At 40.2% G+C, this 23,417-nt stretch overlaps 2 protein-coding genes across 2 annotated transcripts; one reads left to right on the top strand and one right to left on the bottom strand.

Moving 5' to 3' along the window:
• Positions 1–173: 173 nt before the first annotated feature.
• On the top strand, positions 174–4,059 carry LOC143132341 (uncharacterized). Its single transcript, XM_076291825.1, has 3 exons — positions 174–215; positions 1,771–2,565; positions 2,733–4,059. Exons 2-3 carry the CDS (start codon positions 1,788–1,790, stop codon positions 3,488–3,490), a joined length of 1,536 nt encoding a protein of 511 aa, XP_076147940.1. The 5' UTR covers positions 174–215; positions 1,771–1,787; the 3' UTR covers positions 3,491–4,059.
• Positions 4,060–5,558: 1,499 nt separating this feature from the next.
• LOC143124741 (polymeric immunoglobulin receptor-like) lies at positions 5,559–11,166 on the bottom strand. Its single transcript, XM_076286453.1, has 7 exons — positions 11,011–11,166; positions 9,676–9,990; positions 9,157–9,450; positions 8,727–9,020; positions 7,873–7,986; positions 7,267–7,331; positions 5,559–6,942 (listed from the first exon to the last, which is right to left on the bottom strand). The coding sequence occupies exons 1-7, from the start codon at positions 11,045–11,047 to the stop codon at positions 6,589–6,591; spliced, it is 1,473 nt and encodes a 490-aa protein (XP_076142568.1). The 5' UTR covers positions 11,048–11,166; the 3' UTR covers positions 5,559–6,588.
• Positions 11,167–23,417: the final 12,251 nt, after the last annotated feature.

Raw genomic sequence — 23,417 nt, 5'->3', positions numbered from 1 at the left:
ACACACACACACACATACACACATACACAGACAAACACACACAAACACATATCCTGAAGCAAAATGAAATCTCAGACACAGCCCCTAAACCCCTGAAGCAAAATTAAATCTCAGACACACCCCCTAAACGAATGCAGAAGAGCTCTCATGTGATCAGTCTTATACCTCACACAAACACACACACCTCACACTTGTGGAACAAACTGGTACAGCAGGTAATCAATCTTTTTGTCTTTAAGTGAATTTGTTCTCTTAATACATTGACAACCATTTGAAAGGTTGGATGACCATGTTAAAACATTTTCTAAAGCACTTTCATAGTATTGTTATATGTATGTGTATATATGTAATGATGGGTCATCTAGACACATTTCAAAGTGACAATGTAGTTTAATAAATAGTCATTATAGAAATATAATAGAAATAATAATAATAATTAAAGGAGAAATCTGGCCGATTTTTACATGAATCTTGAATTGGAGTAGCTTCAGCTAATGGCCAGTACTCCCAGTGAACTACAATGCTAGGTCTGGGGGCATCATCTAAAGGTACCTTTTTGCATCTTAACAGACTCAAAATGTCATTAAAAGTTCTGTGCAACATGAACAGGGTCCTTACATGACAAAATGATGCGATTTCAACACATTAATTGTGAAGAAACCATTTGAATTCAAAATTTGTACTGCCAGTGTAAAGCAAATTTGTCCTAAAAACAAGCAAATTTATCTGCCAGTGCGTTAGGTAAATTTGTCTTGATAAGTCTCCTTAAATTAAAGTATTTTGAAATTAAGTCAGAATGATCTTTCGAGAGAGTACTACGTACGTCTCTACATACTAAAGACAATAGATTTTTTGATCATAATATGAGATTAATAACACTTGGTTAGATTTTTTTTTTTTTGCAGTGCAAGCCAAGCATTCTCCTCCACATACTCTGGGATGACTGGAGCCATAGTGCACAATGTCCTCAAATACACTGCAAAAAATAAAATCTAACCAAGATATATAAGATAAAACAAATCTATTTGGGACATAGAGTAGCTCAGTGCATGCATGGTTTGCTCACTATTTAGCAGACAGAACATATTTTGTCCAGATCCAGGAGCACCGGTCAGAAAGCACCATCCTTCACCATTCTCATTGCTTTTCTCCATGACATACAGACATGGATGACAAGCAATTATCTGAAATTCAACAATTAACAACAATTTAATAAGCCTTTTGTTATAAATTATTGTTGTATTTTATGTCGTATTGTATGGAAGTAAGCACACGGAGCAGTTGTACACATGAAATTATTCTTTACTTCACTTCTTCTCACTCTCTCCTGCACACTTGTCCTTCCCCATATCATAGCGACCCCTACAGGTTGGTAAGATATACCACAATTATGTATACTGATATACAGTATATATCAGCATATCAGCATACATAATTACGTATTGGTTTTTGTTTGTTTTTTACTGTGTTTTACTCTGTAAATCGACCATGGGTGCTTTGAAATTCACTGTGTAACAAATAAAATGTATTATTATTATTATTTAATAATAACAACAACAACAATAATAATAATAATAATAATAATGAATCCAAAGTGAAACTAAATGTTGACAAGGATAATATTGCATTGGAGATACTTGAACATGTTGGTTGCTTTGTTAGAAATTGCTGTCTTCTAAAGTGTGTATTTTGTGTGTGTATGAAAGAGAGAGTGTGTGAGTGTGTTTGACACATCTGACACTTTCCATGCACCATTTCCATTCAACACAGGAGAGGAGAAGGGGAAGATGGTAAAAGCAGATAACCACAAGAGGTTCCTTGGAGGGATGAGGCAGCGCTTCCAAATAATTCTTGCAGCTGTGGGGCTCATCTCAATCATGGCTGAAGGTTTGCTCAGCTGGCAACTTGGGATCTTAGTCATTGTCACAGGGATAGTGAAAGAGATTTTCAGACCAAATATTGCTCAAGCCATGGTCAGGACTGTGGTCACAGGATGTATAAATCTGGCCAGACATTTGGATCCAGTTGGAGGAAAGACACCTGCATCCCTGGTGGTCTCTGAGTATGGTGCCATAGGAGCAGCATTAGGTGGAGCAGTTGGTGGAGCTGTTGGTGGGGCGGTGCACACAGTCTTGGGAGATGTTCTCCCGGTCTTCGGACAGGCAGTTGGGGTCGCACTGGGTGTAGTTTTTGGTAGGATATTCGGCCAGGCATTCACCGACGAAATCTTGAAAATGAACGCAACAGACAAAGGGATTGCAGGAGCACTAGGGGGAGCTTTAGCGGGCGGCTTCGGGGCATTGTTTGGCTTCATGGCAGGAGGGATTATTGGAGGCTTCATGGGTGCGCTTTTAGGGCATGTGGGAGTTACATATTTAGGCACTTGGTTGAAGGAGACATCCCTTGGAGGAATGCATCGTTTAATTTCAGTGTTTTCAAGCGTAGCCATAGGTCTTATCACATCCATAAGACATATCACCACACTATTTGGAGTCATAGGCCTGCTTGGAAGTTTGGCGGCAATCCTGGCCATGCCCCTAGCCAACAAACAACATAAAACCAAAGGTTTGTCAGTAATTGAAAATATTAATTATATACTTCTGGATAGTTTTACATATCCTAAATGTTTTGCGTTATAGTAACTACCTTAAACTGTTTAGCATACCCATACACATTACATACAGTACATTACATTTCATACTTTAGCAAGTGTTGCCTCTGTGTAATTGCAGCTACAAACACCTTTAACAAGAAGAAAGAAGTAAAGGCAGAGGACAACACCAATAAGGACGTAAAAGGAGAAGGCAGCAATCAAGAAGAGAATGAGAAGGGGATACACGTAGACAACCAGAGATTTGTTTGGCAATATTCTGAATTGATGCTTTCAGCTGTGGGGCTTACCACAATAATGTTAACAGGTCTAATGGCAGCGTTAACACTCGGAAGCTTAGCAGTGATCGCAGCGGTGCTTGAACTATTCAGTGGGGGATATGAATCCAAGAGTTTGTCAGGAGTCGTAACAGCAGCCAAGGGCATTGTGGGAGCTGTTGTGACAGGATGTGGAAAACTGGCTGGACTTTTGAAGCAAATTGTAGGAAAGAAAGTAGCTGCAATAGTGTTCCCTGAGAATGAAGGAGATGCTTGCACCATGGGCGGAGCAATAGGTGGAGCTGTGGGCGGAGCTAGTGGTGGGGCAGCACTCACATTCTTGAGAGTGATACATCCAATCTTCGGGCAGGCAGTTGGCGGTGTACTAGGGGCAATTGTTGGTTGGACAATCGGCAAAGCCTTCACCACCGACATCCTGGACAGGCGCGGACAAACGGACAAACGGCCAGCAGGGGCAGTAGGTGGCGCTATAGGGGGGAACATTGGGGCGTTTTTTGGCTTCATGACGGGAGGAGTTGTTGGTGGTTTAACTGGAGGCGTGATTGGCATGATGGGGGAGTACCTAGGGATCAGGAGTAACTGGTTTGAAAGAATGAATTAAGGAAGTATTACAGGATTTATTACAGGCCACATAATGACTATTTCGCAAGAGATTCAACCTGCTCAAAGTGCAGCAGAAGAGCCAAAGAGTTTATGTGCCATAAAAATGAGATAGGAAATAATACATTTTGAGGGCAAAAATCTTTAGGGCTATACGTTTATTGTTCAGGAATTATTACATACTACTATTTCACTGTGTAGCAGAAGTTGGGGGTTATTGATGTCAAGTATTAATTCATTTGATAGTGTTGTCTCTAGATATATATTGTATTGTATAAAATGTACATTCGTTATCATAAGAGTCTTTTGTGAGTTATAAGCAGAATCTCATGTGTCGTCTAGTCTTGGCGGCTTTTTTATTGCTGGGGAGCTTTTCGGTTATGATTGGATACCATTTAGTTATCATTACCATCAGGTGTGATTTTCCTCAGAACTTAGTCAGGGGTCTAGCATAATATAAGGATGACACCATATTATTTAGACTCTCACGTCAACTGCAATTTAGTTTTGCCTTTACTACTGTTGCGTTATGTGACATTCACACCTAATAATTAATTATCAGAAATGTCTTTTGTTATTACCAGAGTGGAATTCATTCTCATTAAAATATGTCTTGTCTAGTTTTGGCTTCTCTTTTTTTGGGAACTGTAGAACGAGCATGTTTTGATCTAGCACTGCACTGCACTAGTGGTGTAGATGTGGAATGGTTGTGGCTGAGTAACAAAACCTTGTGTCTCTCTCTTCCTCTCTTTAAATTAATTTAACCAAGTGTTATTAATGTAATATTAAGATCAAAACATCTATTTGGTATTGTTTTTAGTATAAAGAGACTCTCTCTCTCAAAAGATAATTTTGACTTAATTTTATAAGAGTTTGACAATTACACACGCAGTCAAATTTGTTTTTTGTTTTTTACCGTGAGACGTCGTAAATTAATGATTATGATTTTACAAGAATTAATGATTATGATTTTACAAGAAAGCACTGTGCTAACTAAGTCTGAATAACTAGATAAAAGATTAATGAGATAAGCTGGTTTTGCAGAGCACAACATTTTGTGAGGTGTGAATGGATGAAGCCATAATATTCTGGAGCAGATCTGACATTTAGTGTTGCCTTCTCTACTGTACTGTGCCGTATGAGATTCACACCTGATTTGCCCTCTAGTGTTCAAAGCAAGTAAATGCTTTTCTTTGTAGACAGTCTCGCCCAAAAAAGTGCATTCAGAGCTCATGGAATAGGGTGTAGGTATTCTCATGACATGGTGTAAATGAATGTATGCTTAGCATTTTCATATTAACCAGATTAGCGTGCAATTACAGACATTATGGAAGCATGATTTTTTGGATTGAAATACTTTTTGATATGTACATTTATCCGAAGTAACTTACAAAATGCGGAATAACATTTAAAGTTCATTAGGTGACAGCAAATACAACAACATAAAAATAATGGAGTACAAAAACAAGTCTATTTATGGTTGATAATGGGTTCAAATGGGAGCAAAATTGCATAAATTGGATTGGAGCAATTTTGAAGAAGACGATTAGAATGCTTAGCATGTTGCAGCGGGTACACATCCATGTCAAAATAAATTGCTTTTTTTAAACCACTCAAAATAGTCTTACACTTCAGTTGTAGTGTCCTTGGGTATCCTACAGATTAACCAAAGTTGCTAACTATGGGCTAAAACAAGGAGGGTTTCTGAAGGCAGTACACACTGCCTTACTTCTTTTCCCGTAGCATCAAATCAGTGGGTGCGTTCGAAACAATAGTTAAAAACTCATTGTCAACCAAAAATAGACCCAAGATTGTTTTTACTCTGGAGGTTTTCTTCAACGATCAGAGGATGAGAGAGCAGTTTAGGTACTAAAGTGTACATACTTGAAGAAGATAGAAGATATATAGGATATGATATAACGGTATGTTTAAAGCACACATTTGCCGAAATACATCATTGTTAAAATACATCCATTTACTAAGGCTGTCAATCGATTAAAATTTTTTATCTAATTAATTACATACTCTCTGATTAATTAATCTAAATTAATCGCATATATAATTTTTGCTGAGAAAGTATTTTAAATATTTAAATTCAAATGAATCATTGAATAATCAGCATTAGTGACATTAAAGTTCAAAAACTCTTTTATTATTATTTTCACTGTTCAAATAATGGCCATAATAATCTATGATATGACCTAATATGCTGAGGAAATAAATTCAAAAGTGCTTCGGGAAGAAGTTTTTTTCACATACAAGGCATTTCAGTCCACAGATATAACCTAGGGGACACAATGAAAATAAATAAACACTCCCCTCAATGTCAACACTATTTCTTTCCATTGATGTGTGCGACTTTAGAGTTGACAAACTCCGGTGATATGCAAATTCCTTGCTGCAGACATTGCAGAGGACTTTATTTTAATCAACACTTTATTTTTGTCAACACCATCAGGCCGTTTTTTAAAAGTAAATGTTCCAATCAATGATCTAGGCAGCGCATTTTCTTCTCTCTCCTTCATTTTACAGTAATGGTTACTAACTAGAACGGCTTGGGGTCAAAGGTCATACAGAATCGATTAATCTGCGTTATTTTTTTTTAATCAGTTTTTTTTTCTCAAATTAATTAATCGAAATTAATCAGTTATTTTGATTGCCCTACCATTAACATGTAGGTGTTATATCCTGTAACCTCCGGACAGACATCTTCCTTCATGGATATATTACCTTTGGTCTCAATATTGAATCTGGACACTTCTATACTGCAGGAACTTCTCAAAATGTAAAACAGCTCAGTAAATTTACACACACTCATGATTACACACACATACACAAACACACACACACACACACACACACACCTATAGAAACACGCCTATATTGCTCTGAACATTAACCTGCATTGTGATTAGTACATCCAGTGACATAACGAAACACAACGAAACATCATTGAGAATGTCAACACTGAGCTGCCATCAGAGACCTCCAATGTCAAAATCTTTACATGAGCACAAAATAAATAAAACAGCAATCCTAATCCATGACTGTCAATCTGACTACAAAAGGCTGACTATCTCTTTGCATTGAGACAAACAGCTATTTCAAATCGGCTGAATATTTGATGTGGGCATATTCACACGCGGGGTCTCCGATGGCTTTGAGATAATCACCTCCCTCAACACTGCGTCCAGCGGCACTCTTCTGGAAGCTGACGGAGGAGTAAGTGACCGTCTCCGAGGGGCTGTTCTGGAAGCTGACGGATGAGTCAGTGACCGTGTCCGTGGGGCTGTTCTGGAAGCTGACGGAGGAGTAAGTGACCATGTCCGAGGGGCTGGTGGACAGATAGGCAGTGGCAGACGCAGTGTTGAGGGGGGTCTTTAGGTTTTCGTCGCTTGTGGACGCATCTGTTGTGTTCTTAATTACATCATATTTGTTAGTGGTTTGAGCCACCTGAGAGAAAGAGAAACAGACACACGTTTAGTTTTTAATCTGAAGATTTATTTTACCTTTCACTTGCAATGACATTTACCTCATATGAAAACCTTCAGCAGTAAGACAAACACACACACACACACACACACACACACACACACACACACACACACACACACACACACACACACACACAATACAATTTTTAATATCACTGGCTGATAAAACATTACCAAGAGTAAAACTGCACACACAGTTGTGCAATGACGATGCATAGCATTGAAAGGGTATATAGGGTTTTAACAGACATCAAAGGCTTTACAGTTTCACAGTTTCACTCACCTCTTTGCCATCTTGTTTGGTTTGTACCATTGTCCTTATTGATGTGTCCTGGTCGATGTTCGTCCCTGGAGAGTGAATAAATCAATAATTTCAAACTAGTAACTACAACCATGATAAAGAGCATTCAGGGGGCTGCGCACAAGGCTGCAGTATTGAAAAGACGTTAACACATCTATCTCTCTCCCACTACCTTACAGATTACATTAGATTACAGGAATAAAAGCACCGGTGCTGATGCAAATGTAGTTACGACATTGAATAACTACATGGATTTTGGTGCCTTATTTCAGTGCCACTTAAATCTTTTTATTATTATTATTTTATCTTTTTTTTTAAATACGAGGCATCGCTGCACGTATAATCATGTGTGCTTAGATAGGTGTTCAATTATATGCTTTTAGAGAGGTGTTCAGTTATGTGCCATTAAATACATGTTCAGTTTTGTGCCGGCCTGAGTCAGATAATGTTTCAGGAAGTCAAATAGGGACAAAAAGAGGAAGTAAGGAAGTATGGTGTGTGCGTATGTGTGTGTTTGTATACGTGACTGTGTATACGTAAGCATGTGTTTGTAATTCTGAAGAAATGCGTGCATCAGTGTTTACCAACCTCTACCACCTGTCTTGCTTCTTCTTTTTCTGCAGACGATAAAGATTACCATCCCTATCAGCAGTGCAACCACAGCCAACGACACAGCAACAGACACCATGACATGTGAAAGATCTGTTAATACATCACAGAATTCCGATAGGGAATTAGTAACATGTGAGAGTGTGTGAGAGACAGCCTGTGTACAAAAAATAAGATTTACAGTGACTTTGGAAAACACTTATTCAGCACAAATTCATTATATTCAAGTTTGCAAATAATGCTATGACACATTACATATGTGTGGTACAAGCATAGCCAGCCATCTTTAACACTGACACCACTCTGAGAGACTTCCCCATAGGGGATGTTTTGGGTTATTTGAGACATGGAAAAATTGGTGCAATGTTCTGCTTTTATCATATTACCCAAGCATGACTGCAGATCACTCTGAGGTCATGGGTTGACTTGATTCCTATTTTTTCATATGAATACTTCCCACATTCAGATCAGCCAGAAAATATGACTGACAGTAGAAATATTATACAAACATTATGCAGTATAATACAAAATGTTATACTTTAAAGACCTTAAATACCTAGCTTGCTTTTGCTGGTGTGTGTTTAAGCACAATCATTTGGAATGATATGCAGGCAAACGGTTAATGGACTTTGTTTACCAAAAAGTGTGGCACTTTACTGACGATCTGACCACTGACTAATCTGAAGACTTTTTTAAATTGAAGCTCACATTTTGACATCTTTCTGTCTGCCTGTCTATCTGTCTGAGTCTTAGTTTGAGACCCACACGGCTTCAAAGGTTATATCTATATATATTGTTAAACAACTTGTATAGTTATGCTTTAATACACTCACCTTTCTTGACAGTTAGCTGAACAGCTGAAGTGAACTCTGGTCCACTGGTGTCAATAATCACCACACACCAGTATATCCCAGCATCCTCGGCTGTGAAGTTAGAGATGGTCACGGTGTAGACTTGATCAGCAACAATGTCCCGTACAGAGAATCTGTCCTTACTCAAAAACCCCTGCTCCAAACACTTCTTTGGATCTTCTCCCCGGCAGAAATGTTTACGATATGCCCCACTGGTGTTCTGATTCTTGCAGGGTATGTTAAGGGTGTGCCCCTCAAAGCCGCTCACACTAATCACTGGCAATGAGAGAACATGAACCATGAGATGCTACACTGTCAGATCTACAAATGTTACAAGATAAAATTAGGACAGATTACTATCACAAATTACATGGACAAATGCATTGTTTGGCATTATGTTAAGATAACGTACAACTTTTAACTGCCAGTGGCCATTCACGATAAGGATCATTATCCTTTATTCCACAGCGGTATTTCCCAGAATCGTCAGCCTCTAGTCCTCTGATGGTCACCGTAACCTCATTGTCGCTTGTGTTGTCGTAGAGGAAAAACTTTCCATTGTCAGCCCTGACTTGGTCATGTTCAGTTTGAATCAGACTGGTGGGGGATCCTAGTTTTTGGAGGTATTTTGCTTTTTTCGCAAATCTGCTTCCATATGGACATTTCATCTGTACTTCACCTCCTGTGTAGCCCGTTAGTGGTATGGCTGTAAGAGAGAGAATGGTTTGGAGAAAATAGATCATTCATTGACTTTATACAGTATAACAAAATGCATTCATTGCTTCTGGTCGCAAAAAAATGAAAATAAAAATGAATTGTATGGCTTATAAAACAGATAATTTGAAAATCAGTTCACACTGTAAACGGGTTGCATAATATATTTGGCTGGAATATTCATTATTGGAACGAAGTTGAGATTTTTCACACTCACCCCAAAACTTCACTGTTTCAAAGGTGATGAGCTTCCCATTTAAATTAGAAACTGCACACCAGTACTCTCCAATGTCACTGTCAGACACACTACTGATGGTAACAGTTGCAACTCTGCGTAGTTTGTCATCATTTATGAAAAATCCATCCTGATTATTGATTTTTGTGTTTGTGGAAGCCACATAATTACAGTTTATACCACTAGTGTACTTGCAGACGTGTTTGAAGGCTCCCCTAATAATCGGTTGGTAGCGACAGTAAATGTTTGTTCTTTCTCCCAGATAGCCAGTCCTTGTCACTGCTTCACACCAACCAACTATAAAGTAACAAAAAATGGTCATTAGGAGTAACTACTTTAAAAATAGTTACGTTTAGAGTTTAGAAAATCATTGTCTATTATACTAGCAGCATGTCTCTACCCTCTAACCGTAATTTGCAGTGCCCACAACTGAACTGTATTGTGGGCAATCGTGGCCTACTGGTCAGGGCTTCGGGCTTGTAACCGGAGGGTTGCCGGTTTGATCCCCGACCAGTAGGAAACGGCTAAAATACCCTTGAGCAAGGCACCCAACCCCTCACTGCTCCCTGAGCGCCGCTGTAGCAAGGCAGCTCACTGCTCCGGGTTAGTGTGTGCTTCACCTCACTGTGTGCTCTGTGTGTTCACTAATTCACAGATGGGATAAATGCAGAGAGCAAATTCCTTGTATACACAAGCATAGTTGGCCGAGAAACCTTTACCGCTATATGCAGGAAAAAGCTACTATTGCATTGTAGTTTTATTGCGGTTGTTGTCGGCCACAACCACACCTCACAACCTCTTTCACAAAACACACGCAAGTATTAATCTTGGTTCACACAGGCTCTATTCTCCTAGACTCTCCTCCCAAAACACACCCCACTCTTACATTGGCCCTGGTAACACAGCCTATCGTACTCAATGGTGTTTTAAGCCCCTATCATCGACTTCAAAGCACCTAATCCTAACCTTAAACCTAACCCTTGCCTAACTTTCATGCAGCACTGCCTGGAAGACGACGTTGGGGGTTTAAAACACCATAGTGCTCCTATCTTACAACACTACACACATTAGCCTGCCAACACATAACACCCTTTACACTCACATATTACTCTCTTCACCTGAGTTTGCTCTGTTTATGCAAAACATGCCATGTCTTTAGGCACATGTTGTGAGGGAAAATGTGTTAGTAAATTTGACCCTCAGTGTCCACAAGTAATAATATATAAACATATCCTGTGGTGTCACAACAACATCTCAGAAACCATTTCCTTCGGATGAAAATACTGTTGTAGAGATGGAAAAAAACATGAATTTTACCTGTGATTAGGAAGATGGTTGACACAGACAGAATCATCTTGAGTTTCAGTTCAAGTCATTTCATTTCAAAAGAAGCGTATATAGTATGTATTTGCCTGTCTGAGCTTTTAATACAACAGACTTAGTAGTGTTGACAAAGACGTGGAAATCTCAATGTCCCGTCAAGGGTGTGCACCCATGTGGCTGGCGTCTCTCGTAAGTTCCCTAACTCTGACTAACATCCTTCCCCTTTCACTCCCCGCCCATTCGCAACTCCATGATGGTCTACCAAGAGAGATAGAGAGAGAGAGAGAGAAATAGTTTAACCGGTTGTAGCCTATTGAAAATGTGATAGCAAGGAAACTACAATCAAGAGAGAGAGAGATGGGGGGGGGGGGAGAAGGGTAGTGTGTGTTTGAGTGTGTGTGCGTGCATGTGTGCAGAGAGAGAAAGTCTGAAAGACAGAAAGCTGTTTTAGAGGTGAAGTAAGGGATAATGGATGACACGGTAAAATTTATGTGTGCCGTCTGGGTATGACATGTAGGTAAAGAGTTCTGCTCAAACAAGGATAACGTTAGCATTGTAGCTAATGTAATTTTTTTGGCAAATTAGCTGTAAATTAACTTTCTATCAGAGGTCACAGAAGGGGCGCTGCTAGGGTTGTATTCCATAGTACGCACGATGGCCCAGGGTGCTAATTATGGTGGCTACGCTACACATAGAGGTGTTAAAAAGCTTTTTAAAAGTTGTAGGATGAGGGAGATTTCCCTCCCGGGAATTTTTTTAAAATTCTGTCTGTTAAACACACCATTTTAACGCAATTTGGGTGGGACAGAAATACATTTACAGAGCAAGCAGCTCTTGCCATATCGGCTCTGGCTCACATGACGTGAACATTGCTTTAAATGCATTATCGCTTCACTACCCAACACGCGAACAAGGGAAAGGAAACCAGTGAGCTTATGTCGCGATTTGCGATAGGCCTAGGCCTAGAGAAAAGACATCTATAGTAACCTAACAATAAGGATTTGCTTACACTGCTGTTTGGTTGTCCCAAACTTTGAGACAATCCATACTCTACACATTAACTGAATATTTTCAATCTTGAAACCCGAACTGCAATGTTCCAAACAGAGTGACTGTAGGATGCAATGCCTAATCTCACTGCCTTGGGCATAACTGCTAAGCGCAGTGTTAGTATTAAGGTCAACTTGGTGTCACATTGGCTCGTGGGTGACCGTAAGGGGGCTTCTAATGCTCCAAATGAAACCCATGATTACATTGCATGAATATCTCTATTAAAATGTGAAATGTTTTTTGCACATCTTTTTTTGGATAGCAGTGGGAATGAATTCAATAGGAAATACAATCCTATTAAACAAATCTATTGGATTTGTTTTATTGGTTTTAAATTAGGAGGATATGATTAATATAGGATTCCAACAGAAACAATCCCATATGACCCCTATCATATTTTGGAACCAAAATCCTTTAGGCGTACTCCTACAGGAGTACTGTTAGGATTATCACATAGGGTTCCAATGAAAACAATCCTGTCGGATCCCCATCATATTTGGGAACCACAATCCTATAGGAGCCGTACTAGGATTATCCTACAGTACAGGACTCCAACGGAAACAATCCTATAGGATTTCTATCATGTTTTGGAACCAACATCCTATAGTACAGATACATAGATAGACAGATATATTGATTGATTGATTGATATTTTATTTATTTTCTTATTTCATCACACGTCAAAACACACACACACACACACACACACATCTGACTTTCTCCAACTTTTGCACATCTTCATAGAACTTTTTATTTATTATTTTGATTTCTCCTCCATCTACCCATGTCCTTGATTGCCTAGCCTTTCTGCCCCCCCCCCCCCCCAACACACACACAAAAAACACACACACTTACATCATCACTGTCATCACCTCACATACATACAGTAACAGCACACTGCTTGCTACAGTAAGCCTCCTCTACATACTTGCTGCACACTGCCCACCTCCCTACATACACAGCACATTGTCTTCAGGATCTTCTCCAACACACATCCTCTACATACTTACAGCACACTGCCCCCACCTACCCACACACACACTACACACACACACACAGTCACTGCTCCACTCCCCTACCGCCCACACACACTTCTTCACTGTCATCACTCACATACATCATACATACAGTACTCTGCTTGCAATAGTAAGTCCCTTCACCATACTTGCAGTACACTGCCCCCCCCCCCCCCCCCCCCATACACAGCACATTATCTCATGAGGAAGCTTCTCCAACACACATATTGCACACTGCCCTCTCCCCACATACACAACACACTATCCCATCTCCCCTGTCATCCCCCCAACACACACACCAAGACCCCTGGCAGTTGGGTTAGCCCCTAGAGCCGTGGATCTGCCCAAGGTTTCTTCCCTGGTAAGGGAGTTTTTCCTTGCCCCTGTTGCTCTTGGGTGCTCCTTGTTGGTGCCCCCCCCCCCCCCCCCAATCCCAATCCTCCCCCACCTTTCTTATGCAGCCCTTGCCACTTAATCTACTGAACCCCTCTTCTACTGCACTTTTTACCCCCCCCCCCATTAATGCACAAATAGGCTGACACCAGACATAATTTCACTGCATTTCTTACTTCCAGTAACTATATGCATGTGACAATAAATTTCCTTGTATCCTTGTTGATAAATCATTTTATCCTCCACATTTCAGAGTTGCCCAGACTCCTCTATGTTGTCTAACTTCCTCTATCAGTGATAAAACCTCAAGGTGCAGCTATTGAGTTAGACCCGTATCATACAGCGGGGAAAATAAGTTTTGAACATGTCAACATTTTTTTCAGTAAGTATACTTCCAATGAGGCTACTTGCATGAAATTTTCACCAGACATTAATATTAACTCAGATAATCCACCCATATATATATAAAAATCCAAACATTAAAGTCCATAGGTAGAGTTATGTGTAATAAAGTGGAATGACACAGGAAAAAAATATTGAACACGCCTGCTGAAATTTCTTAAATACTTTGTGGAAAAGCCTTTATTCGTAATGACAGCTTCAAGGCATTTCCTGTATGACGAAACTAATCAGTCACAGTATTCTGGGGTGATTTTGGCCCATTATTTTAAACAAATAGTCCTTTAATATTGAAGATTCCAGGGGTCCCCCTTTGTGAATCCTGATCTTTAATTAACTTCCATAACTGTTCAATTGGATTGAAGTCAGGGCCTTGATTTCCTTTCTCTGAAACCAATTGAGAGTTTTCTTTGCTTAATGATTTGGATCATTGTCCTGCTGGAAGGTCTAGCCATGTCTCATCCTCATCATCCTGGTGGATGTAAAGATTCTCCTGGAACAAAATGACTCGATTCACCATTCCTTCAACTGTATGAAGTCTGCCAGTACCATGACATGAAAAACAACCCATACCATGATGCCACCACCTCCAAACCTCACTGTTGGTAGGGTATTTTTAGGGTGATGCACAGCGCCATTTCTCCTCCAAATATGATGTGTAGTATGACATCTGAAAAGTTCAATTTTGCTCTCCCCTGACCAGAAAACATTCTCTCAGTATTTCATAGGACTGTCCAAATGTTGCGTAGCAAACCTTCAACGAGCTTTGAGTCATGTGGGATGAGCGTGCATAGAGGCCATGGCGGTGGAGTGCATTACCTATGATTTACTCTCTATTGTACCTGCTGCCTCCGAGTCTTTCTGGAGCTTTCTCCGAGTGGTCCTTGGCTCTTAGGCTACTCTTCTGACTATCCTTCTGACTTCCTGGTCAGAAATCTTGCAAGGAGATCCTGTGCATGGCCAGTTGATGATGCAGTGATGTTCCTTCCACTTGCAGATAATGGCTCCAATACTGCTTGCTGGATGATTCTGAAGTTTTGAAGTGCATCTGTAACCAGTTCCATTGATATATTTTGCAACAATAAGGTTGCAAAGGTCTTTGGAGAGGTCTTTGCTTTTACCAATCATGAAATGTTTCTTGTGTGACACCTTGATAACAAAAAACCTTTTTATAGCCCACCAGTTTGTACTAAGCCAGCTTATATCAATTTGCACAGAGAGGGATAGTTTTTCTAACTACTTATAGATTCCAGTTTGTTCCTTTCCATTGTGTACTGATTTTTCTTAGCGTGTTCAATACTTTTTCCCTGTGCCATTCCACTTTTTTACTCATAACTCTACTTTTAGACATTAATGTTTGGATTTTTATATATGTGTGGATTACCTAAATTAATACTAATGTCCAGTGAAAATTTCATGCGAATAGCCTCACTGGAAGTATACTAAAAAAAATGTTGACGTGTTCAATACTTATTTTCCCCGCTGTAACTGACTGCAGCATATTGGACTTGACAAGACAAGTCTCAAAACTGAGACGGTATTTTCACACCACCTATCTCAAATTACTGAGCAGTCACAGTAAACACCAGAACACAAATCCATCCAGCAGCCTACTGTACCTGTGAATCCAGAGTGAAAAAAACAACAAACCCAGTATTCATTCTCTGAGCAGAGAACACATCTCTATAGTGAAATAGTGGCAAGTTATGTATTGCAATATGGCTGGGGCAGTTTACAGCAGGGAGGAGAATGAAAAGGATGAATAGAAGGTTATGGCAGAGACTTTCTAATGTGGAGACACAGCACTCAAAAAATCCTCATTGAAATGCATGGGGTTAGTTTGTAACGCCGTTGTCTACACATATCCCACCCCTTCCTCGGTCAAACCGTCGACATGTGAATACATTGAGCCAATCATGTGGTGTGTTGTGAAGACATCGTGCCAATCATGTGTTATGATCTCGCCGCTGGAGCAAGATTGGTGTCTTGAAGCCTTGCACACGCGCATTTCTGCCGAAATGGATGCCCTACGAGTGCCCAAAAAGCGTTGTCAAATGGCCGCCGAGTGGAGGGACTTGCCTAAAAGGACTTTGGTTATGGTTATGAAGGGGAATGTTTCAGATTGTTTAGTGGGCTCTCATTTTGTCCACTAGAGGTCAGTATAAACTATACAATTCAAAAAGGCCTGTGTATGCGTCTTTATATGGAATCCAGTTCACAGAGTCCTTTAGGTTTTCAGGAAACCTGTCGCTAATTTATTGTGAGTCCAAAGTAGTGTGGGTATGGTCCAAGTGGAAACTACCTGCACCTATGTTTATGAATTGCGAAGAAGTGGCATGGGGACCGGTAGCACGTTAAAGAAGGGATGTTGGCTAAGGCGAAATCCTATCAACACACACACACACACAGACACACAATATTTGTGGTTCAGCCACATCCTCTGTACGTCAGACATCACACATCCAGAGAAACGAAGAGCTAAGTGTGGTCAGGGGTAGAGAAGGAGCAAAAGAAAGATTGTGTAACGATATCAACCGCCTGATGATAGGTTTGAATGACTGAGGGTTCAGTGCCTTCCATTTGGAGTACACATAGTGCAGTACTGCAGCATGTGTTATTTTACAGTAGCCATTAGCAACTGGAATATATACTGTGTGTACTGTGTATGTTGATATGTATAATATAAGCACTGTAGTGATATTAAATATGATTTTGTTTTTGGTCAAACGCTTCAACTTCTTCTACACATAATGTTTGATACTTAATGTCATTCCTAAAGCTACTAAAATTGATGTCCATGACATAAAGTGTCCTCTGCTGGTCAAACATTTGTATGTTGAAGCCTCAAAATGGTCAAACAACTTCCTCTAACATGTCTACTGCTGTGTGATTTTATGAATTATGAAATATAATTTTGTGCTACTAACATACATTATATTTTTCTTTTAACTTAAAGTGTCTATGCCACGTCAACAGTTATGATCTATTTAGAACAGTTTCAGATGCTTGGTTTCAGACGTGTATTCGTTAAAAAAAATAAACCTCACCACCCCACAGGTTCCCTTTTCTCTCACGTCACTGATCAAGGGATAAAGAGCGAGCGCTAGACAGAGTGGGCAAAACAGAGAGCGTATAGTGGGCCGAGCTGACGAACCCAGATGCAACAGAAGTGACGCAAGCAATTTGATTGGACATTGAGATTAAATATCAACGACCTATTGCCAGGATCTACATTTTTTATCTGAAGTGAAGTCGTATTTTACAATATATCAATGTATCAAACATCTAATAATGTGTCTTGCGGCTAGTTGCTTTCCATGCTGATGGATTTGAAAGTTTTTTTTCTTGTCTTTCTTTTCTGCGCCGCTGTAGATGCCTGCCCCTCCACTAGTCCCCAGCACCTCCACTAGTCCCCTGCCCCTCCACTGTCCGTTGTGGCCGAAGGCCCATTACATTTACATTACATTTAGCAGACACTTCTTGACCAAAGTGACTTACATATGTCAGCTATATTACAAGAGATCACATTGTCCCCAGAGCAACTTGGGGTGTCTTGCTCAAGGACACAACAGTGGAAGCCGGGAATTGAACGCGGCGAGCGGGAGAGAGCGGCTTGCTTTGTGTTCGATTTGTTTCTCTAAGTTGAATATCGTTTATGTAAACCTTTGCGTTATGCAATAAACCCCTTGGACATTTGTTTGTCGCCCTCTCTCCTGCTCTTTTGTTACTATTTGAGCCAGTAGTAACAGTCTCTTCACTTCCTCCTCATCATCTCATTCCTGAATGTTATATTTTCTACTGTGCTTTTTCTTCTCTGTTCCACAGTACTAACATTACATTTGCCTCTGTGCTTTTATCTGATGCCCTCTTATTTTTATTCCTCCTGTTGGTATGTTCTTGCTGTTTTCTAGTTTTATAGACAACTGGTACCATTAAAACAGACAAGAAAGTAGTGGCCTTCTATCAATGACTGGCTACACAGATTAGGTTATAAAAAATACCATTATTATGACCGCCGCGCAGCTCCGTGTGCTTACTTCCATACAATACGACATAAAATACAACAATAATTTATAACAAAAGGCTTATTATGACCGCCGCGCAGCGAAGCGGCGGTCATATAGGTTTAGTCAGATTTTTTTTTTTTTTTTTTTTTTTCGCATGCCCAAATTTCCGTCAATGAGTCCCGGGACACTGAAAGACCGGGGTACACGAAACTTGGTGGGCATGTAACCCCACATGGATAGCATGGAACCATCGTTTTTCGTTTTGATCTGTAGCCCCCCCGCTGGACTGGACCCCCGAAAGGAGGGTAGGGCAGACGCAGTTTTCTGGGAATATCTCGAAAACCGTAGGGTTTAGGAGGACCATTTTTTTTTGTTTGTTGATCTCAAGGGGCCATGTCAACCCATTCCATAACCACTCATTTCATGTATAGCGCCACCTAGTTAAACACAAAAAAGTAAAAATGAGGTGTTGTAATTGCAGGTATCTGTGACCTAACTTAGTCAAAACTGCACGAAATTGGAAGTGTAGGATCATTATGACACCCTCTGAATGCACGCCAAGTTTCGTGGAATTCCGTTCATGGGGGGCCACACAATAAATTAATTTATGTTACTATACACCAACTGGCCTGTAGGTGGCCGGAGACAGTTTTCTGTGAATATCTCGAGAACCGTAGGGCGTAGGAGGTCCACCTTTTTTTTGTATGTTGATCTCAAGGGGCCATGTCAACCCATCCCATTACCACTTATTTCATGTATAGCGCCACCTAGTTAAAAATTAAAAAGCAAAAAATTAGGTGTTTTCATCACAATATCTCTGGCTGACATGGTCAAAACTGCACGAAATTGAAAGTGTAGGATCATTATGACACCCTCCGAATGCATGCCAAGTTTTGTGTACTTTCGTTCATGGGGGGCCTTACAATAAAACAATTTATGTGTACATTTAGTGACGTACACCAACAAGGATTCCCGGGACACTGAAAGACCGGGGTACACAAAACTTGGTGGGCATGTACCCCCACATGGATAGCATGGAACCGTCATTTTTTGTTTTGATCTGTAGCCCCCCCGCTGGACTGGACCCCCCGAAAGGAGGGTAGGCCAGACACAGTTCTCTGTGAATATCTTGAGAACTGTAGGGCCTAGGATGACCATTTTTTCCCGTATATTTGCATCCAGGGGTCATGTTAACCCATTTCATGTGCACACATGTGCACAAACAGATACACACACACACACACACAGTAATCATACGTATGACACATACTCATACAGTAGACATATGTACGCTTCCATGCACAGACACATACGCAGGCACACACACAAGCACGCACACACACACACTCACACACACACACACCCACACACATAACATAAACATAACACAAACAATCAAGAATTTCTCAGAATTATGAACAGGCAAGATGGAGGTGGGGTTGTATAAAATGAATTTTACATTTGAAATCTATGAACTAATCATGTTTTGGTACTTGTTGTCTAGCAGATACCAGTGAGAATTGAGTGTGGATAATGCAATTTAGTGAGACAGTTAGAATCATATAGGCCTTTCAGCGTGATTTCTTTTTGTGGAAAAAATGTGCTGGACTGGGCGGCGGTCATATTTTGTACCGATCTGCGGTACATCTAGTTAAAATAGCATTAATGTTATGCTACTCAAGTAATTGGCTACAAAGATATTTCTTCAAAAAACAATTTTATGCTGTAGAAAGCTTTTGACAGTAGTAGCACTACATGCAGGCGTGAATGACAACAACATAACATCAAAGAACGTGATTGGTCCTCTTGTACTGTATGCATTCCAAGTGATGATTGGAGCACAGTTAAAATCTTATAACAACAAGTTTGAGGTTGACTGTGCAGATAGAACCTTTTTATTTTGTAGATAAAACAACCAAAAGCGCAAAATGTTGGAAAACACTTTGGATAATGTTAATTTGGATAATATAATAGGAATATGTGAATAACTTAATTTTGACAAAAATGTCAGATAGAACCTTGTAATTATAAGGGGGCGATATCTGATCTACTGCAGCATGTGTTATTTTACAATTTACACAATTGAAAAAATATAGGCTAATGTCCGCAACACTGCTTTTGACTCCCAATTATTTAATGCACAACAGGCAACGTTTCGACCCTGCTGGGTCTTCTTCAGGCAAATGGTGGACACATTTGATGAAGGGATATATGAAGGCCTTACAATCAGCTGACCTACCATGTGATGTCAACTGGTATGATTGGGTCTAAGAGCCCCACTAGTCACTCAATTAAGAGAACACTTACATACAGGTATTACACAAACCTATACATTTCAAAAAGGGCTTACAAAAAAACAATATGAATCTTAAGTTTTGTTTGTGTATGTATTGTGTCACAATTTATTGACTAAATCAACTGTCCTTTAATCAGCTGTCCTATGAAGGGTTTGATAAACAGCCTCCTGAAGACAGTTTGCCTGGAGACTTTGGTAGACATCGGCCTGATCCTCTGGACGGGCAGAGACGTTGGTGACTGCTACGTTGACATAGCTGTGATCTGGGGGAAAAAACACAATCAACAGAGCTGTTTTAAAAGGAATGTTTTTTAGTCATTCAGTGTTTTGTGTGTGTGAGAGCATGCAAGTTATAGTCTGTGTGTATGCGTGTACACATGTGTATGAGTGTGTGTGTGTGTGTGTGTGTGTGTGAGAGGTTGTTTTCACGGTGGCATCTGACACAAAAAAATGCAAGTTACAATGGTGGTGAACAGCCATGTCAATAAAATTAAGCCCTGTCACCCTTCCCATTTTCAGATTGAACACAAACAAAAATCACAACAGTTTTAGAATCATTAGATGTATTAAACAAAATTGCAGAACACACACACACACACACACACAGCGATGAGTATGAATAAACAGACCTGATAAGGGATCAGATTCCAAAAATAATTCAGTGGAAATGCATGGAATCCAGGCATGACTAGGCCGATGCCCAAGGCACCCCCATCAAAAAACTGTTTCTAGCATCGGCTAACTAGCGCCAGATTTCTGAGTGCACGGGACAAGCCCAGATGAGCTGAGACATACGTTCACACTCGGTATCATGTTTCAACACACTTTAGGTAAATATCACACTGGAACTCTCCTTTAACCAATCAGAGTACTAAAATAGCCTACTGTGAATACTGTAGAAAAAAAAAAAAACGATCAAAACATCCTTCTGCTCTGCTTCACTGTTTTCAGATTATTATTTTTTTAAAAGTTATTGTGCTGTCAATATTGTGTCCAACAGATGTATCGACATCTAAATGTCTAGCTTTCCAGCACCAGACGTTTTGTTGTGAACAACCGAAGCGCGCTATGGTGACATTGGAAACCATAGTCAATGGCTCCTTGCAAGACTGACCTCCAGAGCAAATTCAAATTTGCTAGCAGGTTTGTCTGGGTTCTCCCACAGTTAAATGCCAGTATATAGTTATGGGCTATTAGATACAGTATGTAATCAATTATGTGCCTGTCTGGTGAAACAGAGTGTTTCAGGAACTCAAAAAGGGGATGGTGTGTGTGTGTGTGTGTATGTGTATTATTCTGAAGAAATACATGCATCAGTGATTACCAACCTTGTTTCTTGCTGCTTCTTCTTTTTCTGCAGACGACGAGGATTACTATTCCTAGTAGTGTAATCGTGGCCAATGACATAGCGACAGACACCATGATATTTGAAAAATCTGTTAATACAACACAGAGGTTCCATTAGGGAATTAGTCACATGTTGGGAGAAAGGTTGTGTAAAACTATGATTTACACTTAAGAATAAGAATAAGCATAGCTAGTCATGTTTAACACTGACAACACTTTGAGACTTCCCCAGAGGAGATGTAAGGTTATTATTTAAGACATGGATACATTAGACCAAACTGCATATGACTGCATATCTCTCTGAGGTCATGGAGCGACTTGCTTTCTTTTTCATATAAATAATTCCCACATTGAGGCCGGCCCCAGAAAATATGACTGACGGTACATATTTTTATACTTAAAAAATACCTATAGCTTACTTTTACTGGCATGTATATAAGTAGTCATTTATAACAATTTGCATGCAAATGGTCAAAGGGCCGTGTTTACCAGAAGGACATGGGACATTACTGATCACTCATCAATCTGAAGATTTAAATTCCTAAATTAAAGCTCATGTTTCTGCATGTCTCTGTTAAAGGTCTGCGCGGGACAGATTCTTCAGTCCCACTCCTGCCCGCTCGCATCTGTAACGTTAGGTCCTGCCTCCGCCCGCAGGATATGCAGGAAGGATATTAAGTTTTGCCTTCTGTCTGACAAAAGGAGCACTTGACACACACCACTGAAAAAGACTGCCAGATGTCTAATTTAAAGTTTCTTGATTCTGAATGTAGCCTACTGTAACACAGCTAGCTGGAATCCGTACTTTAAAAAGCCACAAACATCTGAAGTAGCCTAGTGGTGTCCTCTTACTCGGTCATGCTCTTGATTTCGAGCAGCAGGCAATAATTGAACCCACGTAATCCTAAACAACAGTTAGGCTGCTTAAACCCCGATTTTAATGCTGCCAGCTATATTTCTATACACTACTTTAATCATTTCTATACTAGTATGTTATTTTACACATAGCCTATATTTAATTTGCGGGAGTGCAGTGAGTCATCTATTTCTCCCGTAGACCTACACGCAAATCTGCACCTTTTCTTGAATTTTCCCTTGGGGATCAATAAAGTATCTATCTATCTATCTATCTAAATGCACCTCACTCATTCCCCTTGCTCCCACATAGAGCTTTCAAGCTTTCATGTCCCGCGCCGCACTCTTTTGTGTCACAATGGGTTTCGCGTGAGTGCAGAACTTCAGTCTCTGTCTGTCTGTTTCTTGGTTGGTTGCATTCCAGACATTTAGTTTATGCACATAGAGTTAAAGGGACACCAGGCAAGCCTGATGCTTTTTCTCTACGAAACTCCCCCTCGCTCGGTCTAAAGCTCTTTTCCTTTTCTTTGCATCTTCCGTCAAGGGTTTTCGCTGCTTATTTGCCGGCTCTGCCATTATACACACGTTTGCAACAATCGCTAGCGTTTTGTTAGCCTCCCTCTGTGCTGTGGATGCAGGATAGAAACTGAAACTGCTTCGGTCACCGGGTACGATACACTGAACTTGCAAGCGGGATATTCTTCCTACAGGCAGTAGGGGCGGGTGAGAAAGTCTTCATTCGCTCTGTAATGAGTCATTTAACCATATACCGACTTACAAAGATGAGTAATTAACACAAAAACGTTGCCTGGTGTCCCTTTAAAGGTATTGCACTTGTTTCGGAGCCAAAGGACTATCAACAGAGGACAACAATCTCCAGAGAGGTAAACAACTTGCATAGTTCTGCTTTAACACACTCACCTTTCCTGACAGTTAGCTGAACAGCAGAAAATAACTCTGGTCCACTGGTGTCAATAATCACCACACACCAGTATATCCCAGCATCCTCGGCTGTGAGGTTAGAGATGGTAACAGTGA

The sequence above is a fragment of the Alosa pseudoharengus genome, unplaced genomic scaffold (genome assembly GCF_046254945.1).
Source record: "Alosa pseudoharengus isolate Yale_2024_CS ecotype anadromous, Long Island Sound unplaced genomic scaffold, YU_APseudo_1.1 YU_APseudo_1.1_scf_1, whole genome shotgun sequence".
Lineage (NCBI taxonomy): Eukaryota > Metazoa > Chordata > Actinopteri > Clupeiformes > Clupeidae > Alosa > Alosa pseudoharengus.
Note: the sequence above shows the minus strand (reverse complement) of the source record. Positions and strands in the feature narration are given on the sequence as shown.